The sequence below is a fragment of the Chinchilla lanigera genome, unplaced genomic scaffold (genome assembly GCF_000276665.1).
Source record: "Chinchilla lanigera isolate Chin_1 unplaced genomic scaffold, ChiLan1.0 scaffold00049, whole genome shotgun sequence".
In the NCBI taxonomy this organism is placed as follows: Eukaryota; Metazoa; Chordata; class Mammalia; order Rodentia; family Chinchillidae; genus Chinchilla; species Chinchilla lanigera.
The window spans coordinates 7,449,220-7,461,280 of NW_004955450.1; the positions used below are offsets into that span (position 1 = coordinate 7,449,220).

Genomic DNA, 12,061 nt, shown 5'->3' on the forward strand with positions numbered 1-12,061 from the left:
CGCACCTGCGGGCCCGCCCCCGGCCAAACGCCGAGGCCGGACGGCTCGGCCCTCGAGGTACAGTCACCTTCCCTTCCCCTGCCATTCCGCCCACCCCCCGCGCTCAGCCGACGGAGCCGCCGCCGCCACCGCCGCGCTTCTCGGCCGCCCCAAAAATCTAAAGGGTTCAGTCTCCAGCACCACAACCAAATGGCTGAGCCTCCCAGGCCGGCTGCGCAGCCCGCCCATTGGACCCTTCCTCCCCACCCGCCGCCAACACCATTGGCTGGTGTGTGGACACTCTCGGCGGCGATTGGCTAGAACTGCTGCCGCTCATCCGCAGGGCCGCGGATCCCGCCTCCACGGTGATCAGGTTAGTGTGCGCCGCGGGTGCTGGGGGCTCGAGAACCGAGCGGAGCTGGTTGAGCCTTCAAAGTCCTAAAACGCGCGGCCGTGGGTTCGGGGTTTATTGATTGAATTCCGCCGGCGCGGGAGCCTCTGCAGAGAGAGAGTGCGAGAGATGGAAATGGACAAACGGATTCATTTAGAGCTGCGGAACAGGACGCCCTCTGATGTGAGCATTTGCCAAAAATATCTCTGTCGGTCCATTCTCCTACTTTGTGTATGTGTGTGTGTATGTGTGTGTGCGCGTTGGGGGGGAGGGACTTTTTTTAGGGGGGCGCCCGGGAGGTGTGGGCTTGGGGGTCGGACTGCAAATGAATTGCAAGGTTGTTGGGGGGGGTTGCAATGCCACCCGTGCGTGTTCCGGCTGCCGCCGCCGCTGCCCTTGGTGTGTGACTACCTGTGCGTGTGCTCCCGCGTGTGCGAGTGTGGGTGCGAGTGTGCACCCATCGGGGGCCGGCGGGCGCACGCGCCGGGGTCGGAGAGAAAGGGGCGCGATCGCCCTCGGGGCCCGCGGCTCCCCGACTCCGCCTGGGGGGGAGGTGATCGGGGGATGGGGAGGAGAGGGGCTGCCTCCTGGAATCTACAACAAAAAGGGAGTGTATTTTATAAACGCGCCCCCTCCCGCGCCGCCCCCTCCCTCTCCCCCTCTCCCGATCGCACGCACACAATAAGTTTTGGGCTCCGCGAGTCCGGTTTAGTTTTGGTAAATGTGGGCCGAGGCCCCCCGGGGGCGTGTGGGGAGGGGGCCGCGCGGAGTTGGGGAGGCCGAGTTCCGAGTGCGCCTTCGTCTCTTTGCAGTGATGAGGCGAGAGACGGGGGAGCCATATTTGTAACTTTGTAGTGTTCGTGAACGCGCCCTTTCTCTCCCTCCCTCCCTCTTCTCTGCCTTCCTTCCTCTGCTCCTCTCTCTCCCTCACTCTTTCCACCCCACCTTGGGGCTCGATGCAGAGCTTTCTCGCTCTCCTTCCTCACGGAGGACCCAGGAGGAGGAGGGGAGGGATTGGGGAGCGTGCAGAGGCACCGAGGATCATCCCCGCGCTCCCCACCTCCCGCGATCGCTGTGCAAGTTGCCCAAAGGCGACGTTACGGGGCCCGTTCCCCCAGCTCCCTGCTCACATGCCGGCCCTGACCCCCCACCTACCGCACCCCGGCCCGAGCTGCTTTCCCCTGGGTGGGCTCCCCGGCAGCCATGCGGCGCCAGGCTAATAAATGGGCACGGAAACTTTGTCAGGACGCGAGCTGCCCGGAGCCGGCGCCCGCGGTGGGCACCGGCCAGGCCCACGCTAACGCGGGCGCGGCGGACGCGCAGCCTGGGATGGGGTCTGCCCGCGTCGCCGTCACGCACTGAGCAGCAGCCAGAGGAAACTTACGCGGGTGGGGACGCGAGAGCCCACCGCCGCGGAGGGGACGCAGAGGGTGATGGCTTGAACGCTGGTTTTTATTTCTGGCTCCCTCTCGCTTCCCAACGCGCGTGTTTTCTGCGAGTTGGCGGCACAGTGTTGGCGACCCGTGGGTCTTAGGCGGAGACGCCGGCCGAGTTCCCGTAGGTCCCTCGCGGGGACCAGGGACGCGGTCGGGAAGCGCCCCTCCGCCTCGGTGGCCGGGGTGGCGCGGAGTTTGGGGAGCAGCGCGCGTCGATCGTCGCCCCTCCAGCCTAGGAGCCTCGATTCTCTGGCCAAGCAGGCCGGCTTCTTCCTCTTGCCCTTAGTTCCTCCTCCAGACCTGAGCGAGACTTTCAAAAACAAGATCGTTTTTGTCGCCGTCCCCCACCCCCCTTCCTAAGGCAGCTGTGCACGGTGGACGTGCGAGCGCCTCGTGGCCCTCGGGGCGCGAAGGGGGCGCCGTGGCGCCGGCTGGAGTTTCCGCGGACCCTGATAGCTGCGCCCGGTTCCGAGCCGGCGTTGGGGGGCTGGGCGTGGTGCTGGGGGAGGGGCGGCCGCGATCTTCCCGCGTACTTTCCGGAAGCCCCCCGCGCCAGGGGGGAGGGGAAGCGCGCCCGGGAGGGGCCGGGGTCGCGCCCGGCGGGTGTGCGGGCGCGTTGGCCCGGAGAACCCGAGCGACACTGCTGGCCAACCCGGAGCGAGATCGAAAGCGGGTCGAACCGGCTCTTTAAACTTCCCGAGTGTGCGCGAGGGGCGGGGCGCGCGCCAGGAGCGGGTTCTCACGCTGCGCCCCTCGCCCCGGGTCCCGGGCCGGCGTGCGGCCCCCGGACTAGAGGCGGGGTGGGGCGCGGGGGCGGGGGCAGTTTGGGCACTTTACGGGGGGAGGGGGAGCAAGCTCGCGAAAGAGGGACAAAAGGGGTGGGGGAGGAGAATCTTTTTTTTTTTAAATAAACGTCCTTAAGGCCAGCAGTGCCCTGCGTGCGCCCCTCCCCGCCGCGCTCCCCCTCGGAGCCCCCACACACCCACCTTCGGAACCTCTCCCAACTCGGATCCGAGGGCTGGTGGCCACGCCGCGACGCCGAACTAGGACGAGCAGCCATGTTTCCTGGGCTCCCGCGACCGACCGCCCCTCCCCCACGGCGGGCGCGGGGCTCGGAATGCGGGGCGCGGAATGCGGGGCGCGGGCCTGCGGGCGGGCAGCTGGGGGCTTAGGGTGCGCGCGCGCCGCCGGCCTGGCCTCCCGAGCGGGGCGCGAGCTCCAGGTGTTTTATTTTGGTTTGGAGTTTTAAGAGGCAGGCCCGCTGGGGGCCGAGCCCCAGGGCGCCGAAGCGTTATTGGGGGGCGGGGGCAGCCGCCTGGGCCCTGCGCGCCTGTGGCACGACTGCCGGGCGCTGGGCTGCCATCTTGTCACCGTGGCTGTTGTCGCTCGGGGGGTGGAGCGGAGTCTTGCGCCATCGCCCCGACGGCTCTGGCGCGCAGGCGGCAGGGGAGCTGGCTCCAGGGACCCCCCCGACCCCCGTGGTGCTCTGCGCCCTTTGGGGTTTCCACGCACGGCCTGCGGCCTTGTTGGAGTCGCGGCTCTAGGTGGGCGACGATCCCCTCTGCCAGTCCCCCACCCCCATCGGGCTCCCTGTCTCCCCCGCCCCTCTGCGCTCGGGTATTGCGCCGTTCCTCCTGCAGGCGGTCTAGACGTAGTTAAATGTGGCCTTGAGGACGAACCGACCGCCCTGGCGTTTGCCTCTTCGGCGGAAGTGATAGGCGATGTGCTAAAACACGAACCAGGAGGTTTCTTTTGGCGGACCGGGGGTGGGGTGGGGTGGGGGCGTTGCGCGCGCGCGACTCTAGTGGCCCTGGCTGAAGCCAAGGACAGCAGCTGCTTCTTCCCCGGGAGGGAAGAGTTTTCGGGGATGCGCGGGGAAACGCCCTCGGGGCTAGGCACTCCGGGAAGGTAGGTAGAGCTCCGTGTCTTAGGTGGGTGCTGCGGCACCCTGCAGGCTGGGGGAGCCCTCTCGCTCCCCCATTTTTTTTTTTTTTTACCCCCCAGCGGAAGGAAGGCAGCTTCCTACAATAGTAAACATGACTCTGAGCCCAAAGGGAATAAAGGTTTGCTTTTGGAAAGAAAGTAAACGGCGTTTCTCTGGCTATTGACTTAAGACCCCGGAAGTGCATTCTTGAAATCTAATGCTGGTCTCTGGGACTCTGAGAAAGCGGTGGCAGGTCCTGGTTAAGTACTCACGAGTTGAACCCTGCTGGCTGTATAGAGACTTAACTTTCATGGCAGTGTCCGGCAAAGGCTGCCCTAGAAATCGGCTTTGACCTTTGGAATACATCGCATGACGTTTTCCAGACCGACTTACTTCCTAATAGCCTGCTGTTAACTCCAGTTTGTGCAAGCCAACCAGAGATCACAGACAGAAAATTGAGCGAGATCTCCAAAGTCATGATCAGCTGAGTTTTGGTAACTGGTTGCCGCTGGTGATTGTAGTTTTGATTTTGGAGGCTCCGTGGAGAAGCTGGGTTCTAAAACTACACAGACCTGGGCTTGAGGTCTGTCCCCCACTCCCAAGAGGTAGGATCCTGGTCCACCTGACGTGGTGCAAGTTACTTCAGCCCACCTCTTTGCTGCTTGATTTCCACTAAAATGGGGACAATAATCCTGTTTAATCAGTAAGTGACATAACTGGTTTGATTTGGCCCTCAGTAAATGTTCAGTTTAGGATGGTGTTATTCCCAGAAAAATGTTGGGGTTCAGTCAGGCATAACTTCGGGCTTCGTGGTTTAGGATAACAACAACAATAATAGCAAGTGCTTACATAGCCCCACGCTGTGTCTGGCACAGTGCTAAGTGGATTACACGAATCAATTAATTTATCCCAACAGCACTATAAAGTAGGTGCTATTGTTATCCTTGTATGAGGCTTAAGGAAATTGAGGCAGAGAAGGGTCATCAGAGGGTGAGGAAGTGGCAGATCCAGGATTCAAACTCAGACAGCAAGCAAAGTGCCCTTGTTTGTAAGGCACTGTGGGGAAGAGCTTTTTCTTCTCCGACTTTGGATTGCTGCCACTGTCTACAGAGACTGGGTTTCCTGCTATTGTAGGCCCTGAATGAAGACTAGGCAGTCGCCTGCTTGAAGGTACTAGGTGGGGGGTGGCCCAGACCGCAGGCTCTGGGTGGACATTTCAAAGGGAAGCCAGGCATGGGTGTGGTATAGCCAGGCGGGTCTGGTTAGGCTGAAATGAAACCTGGCCTGTTAGGTGCTGGAGGATACTTTCTGTGTAATGAGAGGACAGGCAGAGGCTACTCTTAGGCAGTGGTTTATATGGGGTCATGCAACAATGCATTTGGTTTTTATTGGTCTCCACCTGCAGCCAAAAAACTGAACACAATTTGCATGTCCTTAGTATCTGGGACATGGCATACTAATAGCACCTCGGATCATCTCACTTAATCCTCCTAACGACTCTTTAAGGGTAAGCCCAGCCGGGCAGTGGCATTCTGGATCAGCTAGGGTTGGGAGAGTTCAAACTGGCAGGCAGCAGAGCAGAGCTCTGTTCTCTCCCTGTAAAGCCAGAGGCCCCTTGAGTGGATAGGAGAGACTTCTGGGACTTAGAATCCCCAGAGAAGCATATAAAGTGTGGATTCTCGGCTCTGCCGTGGCCGTATCATCACAGGATCACCAAACTGCCCTTGCCTGTTTTGGTACCGCCCATGAGCTAAGAATAATTTGTACTGATACACACTGTGATCTGTTTTATGTGGAAGACTTAAAACTTTGAATCCCAGTTAAGCAAAATATCATTCTCACCCCTAAAAAACATACTTGGTTCGTTAACAGACCTGTATTACTAAAAAGAAAGAAAGAAAAATTGCACTCAGTGTATTCTGAGTTTTGTTAATAAAAGTATTGTGGGAGTGTGTGTTCTCTAACAAAAGTGTCTGTGTGTAGCGTCTCAGTTTTGTCTCCTGGTAAAGTTTACTGCTGCCTGGTTCCTTGCAGAACGAGCTTGCTAAGCTTTGGTTTAGCGTGTTGGGGGTGGGGGGCCGTGCTGATACGTTTTCTTTTAAGCATGTGGCTGGCCACACATTTGGGTAGCGCACAGGGAGGGCTGTCCAAGACCTTTTCTGAGTGCCTTTTAACCAACTGGAGCCTTACAAAAATCAGCCTCATGCAAAAATCTCCTTAGAGAAGCTGTCCCTGTTACTGCCTTCGTCTGGAGCACCCCTCTGTCTTAGGGAAGAGACTTAGAGCTGCCAAGGTTCGAGTTTGGGGGCTGCTGTGTACCCAGTGAGTAGTGTCAGGCTCAGGGCATAGATCGTTGGAAACCGTTGCTCATCCTGGAATCTCTACCTTGGGCCTGCCGTTCTTCCACCATGTCTGTTTGCCGGGGAAAGAGCCAGTGGCGAAGCGGCTGTGAGTTCAGAGCCCTTATTTTTCCCTCTAGCCTCTTGGGCCTAAGCTCTTGAGAGCGGAAGGAATGGATAAAAGATTGGCCAGGCAGAGGCGGGAGAGGAGGAAACAAATTGAAGGAAACACACCCAAGTCCCGGTAACTTCATCCTGTACTTTAAGAGTCAACAAACCCCAGACAAGATCGCATAGAGTGCTCATGAGGCGTCTCCTCCCCACTGTGCCCTCTGCCTTGGGGTGTCACTTGTTGCTGAGTGTCTGGTCAGATGAACTTGGCCCTACTCTCTGGCCTGTATCTAACCTGCTCAAAGAGGAGGTTTCTTGGCCTTGCTTCTCCCCCTCCTCCCCCAATTCTTGTCTCCCCAGCCCTGTACCAGCTGAGTTTTCTAGTGTGCTAGGACCTGCCCTGCAGGGTGCCCAGCACCTCTGCCTGACTCTCACACACAGGTAGAGAAATGTAGGCTTGATCTCAACCCGCCATTACACTGAAATATAATTATACAGCAAGTGGTAAGTACCCAGCAATGATGTTTTCATTAAAGCGAGGGAGTCTGGCAGCGGTAGAAATTGACGAATGCACCTGTTACTGAGAACGTCTCATAAGATTGGTTAAAACTAGGTGAGCAAAACACTTCTGACCCTGCAGAACCTCCCAACAAGGAAACAGCCTCTTTCCTGCTGGGTTTTGGATGCTAGGTCTCAATAAGATGTCTGTATCCTGCATGGCAGGCCCTGCCCTGTGCTACGCCTTGCGACCTTGGTTTCCCTCAAATTGGTTTGGTTTTAGCTCCAAGACTGCCCCCTATATTCCTCTGCCACTTCCTTTACCGAAATTTCTGTAGGCGAGAGATCTGAGAGATCAGTTTACTCTACTATTTACTCTGACGTGGATTAAAGCCCCAGCCGTTTCCCAGAGGTGTTTAACATTTGGAGATTCCGGTTTGGTGAGGAAATTACCAGAGCACTATTAAAGATGGGCTGATCATCTCAGCTCTGCTCTTAACTAAGCTGGGCAAGTTGCTTGGCCTATGTTCTCTCCACACCTACAAGGGGAGTCTTGAATTAGATCTGAGGGGCTCAGGCTTTTTGATGGGAATAGTCACAGAAAGGTTGCATAGTGTCACCCAGCATGTATACACATAGGTTTAGAAATGACAACATGCTCTCTTACTAGGTAGAAAGACTGATTCATTTAAAGGGAAAATGTGCTGGCTGGGAGCCATGCATTGATTGCAGTTCTGGTTAATGTTTGAAAGACATTAAAAGGTGGATATTAAGGTTCCTTTATCATCAGATACTTTGTGGCTTGGTTTGGGGACTGGGTGCTTTTCATAGCCTGTGGAACCTCCACACGGAGGATTAGTGGTGATTTCCCCTTTTCTAAACCAGCTTGTTCCTGGGCCCCCTTTCTCCAGCTACACTGTTTTCTCCTAGCCTTTTCCTACCCTGTAGAGCCTCCCATCATAAGGAATCATTATCCCCAACTCCTGCCCCAGACAAAATTCCTGGTTCTAGCCAGGTGTGGTGTGTACGCCTGTAGTCCCAGCTATTCACGAAGCTGAAGCAAGATTTCTTGAGCCTATGAGTTGGGCAACTTAGTGAGACACCATCTCAAAAAAAAAAAAAAATCCAAATTGGGGCTGGTGTCTAGTGCAGAGCTTACCTAGCATGTGAGAGGCCCTGGGTTTGATCCCCAGCTAAAATAAAAATATAAATAGTTTAGTGTTGGCGTTCCATGGGTTTTCTGCACTGTATACAAAAGTTGGTGTGTGTGTGTGCGTAGGTGCATTTTTAAAAAATTCCTGGCTCTGCCAGCGGCCCTCAGGCATCCGTGGACCACACACTGTGGAGACTGCTGAGCGCACCCACACTCCCCATCCCCCAGACAGGGGTAGAGAGGAGACTGGGCATGCCTCCTCTCCTCCACTCCCAGCCGGAACACCTAAGCGAGTCCCTTCGCCTCACAGGTGGCGCTTGTAAAATCAGGACGTCACAGTACCTCCCAGCAGTCCCGTGAGTGGTAAGCATTCTACAAATGTTAGCTGACACTCACTTTCAAACAATCAACAGGTGCGTTTTATAACAAAGTAACACGTGTTCTCCAACTTTCAGAGAGTTAACTTTTACCCAGGAGCAGGCCAGTGCTCTTCTTCCTAGACCTGCAGCTTCTCCTGGGAGCGCCTGGGAGCAGCCCCAGACTGTGTTCCCCGTAGCGATTGGTTTCTAAGGAGGAGGGCAGTGTCACTTAGCAGCACACTGGGCCGGCTTTTGTTCTCGTTTTTGCATTCCAGCTTCTGCTATTGCCGTTCTGCCTGCCCTCACCTCTCCAACTGCTTTGCTTCCTAAGCAGCCCTGAGAATCGCAGCAGCCTTCCTTTCTTCTCAGTGCTGGGCGCTCTTGTCCTTCATGAAATACATTCCCCTTGGCATACATTCTCCCGCTCTGTAGCATCTCTCCTGTGCCTCTGCCACTTCTCAGGTTCTGGTGCCTTCTGCCCGCCTTTGTACAGCCATGGACTGTTGGGCTCATCGGGCTTAGCTGAGCTTGGGGCCTGGACCTCAGCAATCTCCTCACTGACAGCTGTGTGCGGAGTGCTGCCTAGGATGTGCTGTTTCCCTCTCCACTAAGCTCACCTGTGCGTCCAACAGCACCCAGCAGTCAGGTCCAAAGGGAGCCTGTGCCCCTGAACCCCACCTCCCCACACCCCACGTTATCCTTCCCATCCGCCTCCAGTCCTGTCTTACTTACAGTACCGTCCGCCACTGCCAGCCAGCTGATCTCTCTGCGTCGGTCTTGTACCCTGGAAGCCCCACTTGCACCTTCAGAGCCGATGTAACGGTGCCACCCGGTGAGGAAAAGTCACCACTGCTCTCAGGATGAAGTCACAAATCCTTAATGAAACCAACAGGGTCCTGTGTGGTCCGGCCACTTCTGACCTCATGCTCATTTTTTCCCTGTCCCAGCCTCCCCAAGCGCTTCAGTTATAATTACACATTCCCGGATGTGTATTTAACACGTTCCCGCCTGTTTGAACCACTGCTGGTACATGCAGGACTGTCCCATCCGGCGCCTTGTGCCCCCGGTGGTTCAGAGCCGCCCGGCAGCGGCATACAAATTACGGCCCAGTTATGAACATGTTAATTAGCATCTCTGTACCCTGTGAAGCCAGGGTGCTTTGTGGAGCAAGGGACCTGACCTCGTTCACCTTGTGTACCTCAGGGCTCAGCTCTGTGCTTGGGTGAGCTAAGTAAGCACCCCGCAAGCACTGACAGAGTTGGGGAGACATAGCTCATACTCATTCTCATCACTTTCATCACCCGCTGTCTGGTAAACCAAGCATGAAGCCACTGACAGTGCGCACTCTCCCCGGGGTTGGTGAGTTTCTGAGTCAGCGTCCTCTGTCTGGGTGGGCAGTGTACGTTGTCTCAGCCCTGGGCTTCCAGTTTCTCTGATTTTTACATCTTTTATTGGTTTTTTTAAAATTTGAACCACAGCTTCAGTATTTCTTCTTGTTTTGAGACAAGATCTCCCTGTGATGCTCAGGCTGGCCTCCCAATTCCTGGAATGGGTGATCCTCCCACCACAGCCTCCTAATCAGCTGGGGATACAGGTGTGTGCCACCACACCCAGCTGTTTAGCTACATTTTAATGATGGATTATTCATATATACACTTATAAATATGCACATTATAAAATATACCATGAGAAAAATATAAATTGAGAAAAAAGGGATAAGTTTAAAAATATTCCCCAAGTGGGGTGGCACATACCTATAATCTCGGTACTTGGGAGGCCGAGGCAGGAGGATTGTTGTGAGTTTCAGATCAGCTTGGGCTACATAATGAGTTCAAGACCAGCCTGAACTACAAGTGAAACCCTGTCTCAAAAAACAAAAACGAACAAATATGTATATATATAATATTTTCTTCCTGTACCCTAGGGAAGCGTCTTGAACAGACACAAGAGACCAATGGCCTTACTCATTGTTTTATTTTGTTTTTTTTTTTTATTTTTTTCCGGTACCAGGAATCCAACTCACAACCTCGTGCTTGCCAGGCAGGCGCTGTGTCACTGAGCTAAATCCCCAACCCCCATTGTTTTACTTTTTAATTGGTGATGAACATTTATGCCATAAAAGAAATACCCATACCATGCCCAGCACTGTTGCCTTGTTCAGATCTTCCTGGCCCTGGCGTGTGTCAGGTTGGAGGAAGAAGAGATAGATGGTCAGGCCCTTCTGATGACCTGTGTCCTGTCCGTTGCTGGTGTCAGCTTGGCGCTGCCTGGCTGGGCTGTGTGTTCAAATCCACAAATCCCTGCAGATGTCCCACAAGGCCCTGCCCGGAGGTGGCTAGGGTGAGGGGACTCTGCCAGCCACCGGCTCAGAGCCGATGGGCACGTGGATGGGTTTCTCCTGCCTCCTTTTGTGGACAAAGAAGAGCAGGACCGGCTGCAGGTGCAGGCAGGGAGAGCAGGGACAGGTTGGAGGCATGGGGAGAGGGTCCTGCAGGTGCTGCTCTGTGACTTCAGCAGAGTTGTGTGGAAACCCAGCAGCCAACAGTGCAAAAACACCTGGATGTATGGATGCTGCTGCTTCCTGCAGAAGTCTTGAGAACCCTGTGTGTGTGTGCCTGTTCCCCCATATTGCACATACACATGGAATTCACACCCGTTCCTATTCCGCTTATCATACCTGTCTGTAATTCTTACACACCTGGAGCTCCAGAAGCTGCTTCTGGGAGCATGGCCAAGACTCCTCAGCCCATCCTCAGTCTCCAGGGCTTTAAAAGACCAGATGTGATGGGCAGTGGCTGGGGTATGATGGGAGTGGCTTGAGGACATCAGCCTGTCAGTCATCTCTGAGCCTTGTTGGTTGGCGCCTCTGTAAAAAATGTTTTTGAGTGTGGTGCTGGAGATCAGGTCTAGGCCTTGTATATATATGCCAGGCATGTTGTCTACCACTTATCCATATTCCCCAGCCCTATAAAATGACAATAACAAGACATGTCTGTAACCCCAGCTACCTAGGAGGCTGAGGCAGGAGGATCACAGGTTCGAGGCCAGCCTGGGCAACCTAGCAAGACTCTTTTAAAAAATAAAAAGGGCTACGGATGTAGCTCAGTGGTAAAGCACTTGTCAAACCTGTGCAAGGCGGTGGTGTAGTCCCTAGTACCATGCACAACAAAAATAGCTAACAGTAATGCTTTTTCCCCCCGTGGTGTTGTCAGGACTGAAAGAAATGTAGACCCTGGAGGCCAGCTCCTAGTGAAGGAGTTTTGGACAGGGAGCGCGGCCCTCTGCGGAAGACCTGGGGTATGTGTGACCAGAGTGCCAGAAGGTGGCCTCAGTGGGCCAAAGCAGGTGGTGGGAAGGTGGGAGACCACTGTAAAGGGCAGGGCCTCAGTTTTCTGTTGTGGGATTGCAGCACATGCTGCCCAGCCTCCTTGGGGCGGGGCGCCCTGCTGCTCCCCTCCTCTGCGGCAGTGGCCTGTGGCATCAGCCTTTCTGCCTCTCCGCTGCTGCCTTGGTGGGAACCCAGGATCAGCCTCCCCTGCAGCTCCCAAGGGGTCCCCTTCTCCAGGAAGTCCTGTGGGAGCCAGCTGTGTTCAACCAGTGCCACTCGGGTGAGGCAGCAAGGGTCCCTTCCGCTGATCCTGTGGCTCCTCTGCCGGTCCTTTTGTGCCCTACCATAGGGCACGTGGAACCTAGCGTGGCTCCCCTCAGCTGGGCACCGGGGGTGGTGGTACAGATGTGTCTCTTAGACCACTTAGATACTCGAGTGGGTCTCTCTTGGTGCAGGGGCCTGTGTCATGGAGCACCAGGAAGTGGCCATCGCAGCCTCCCAGGCCTGCTTATCCCTTCTGCCTGTCTCCTTGTATCGTGGGCA

General features: G+C 55.7%; 2 protein-coding genes across 2 annotated transcripts in view; one reads left to right on the forward strand and one right to left on the reverse strand.

Annotated features, from left to right (window-relative positions):
* The first annotated feature begins 148 nt into the window (after positions 1-148).
* Anp32a (acidic (leucine-rich) nuclear phosphoprotein 32 family, member A) overlaps positions 149-12,061 on the forward strand; it is a 35,157-nt gene continuing 23,244 nt past the window's right edge. Inside the window, exon 1 of the mRNA XM_005393671.2 lies at positions 149-553. Within this exon, the coding sequence (XP_005393728.1) occupies positions 500-553 (54 nt within the window). The 5' untranslated portion in view covers positions 149-499. The remainder of the gene's footprint in view (positions 554-12,061) is intronic.
* On the reverse strand, positions 561-3,350 carry LOC102019345 (formin-like protein 16). The gene is made up of 3 exons (XM_005393672.2): positions 2,793-3,350; positions 1,755-2,106; positions 561-964 (listed from the first exon to the last, which is right to left on the reverse strand). Exons 1-3 carry the CDS (start codon positions 2,864-2,866, stop codon positions 593-595), a joined length of 798 nt encoding a protein of 265 aa, XP_005393729.1. The 5' UTR covers positions 2,867-3,350; the 3' UTR covers positions 561-592.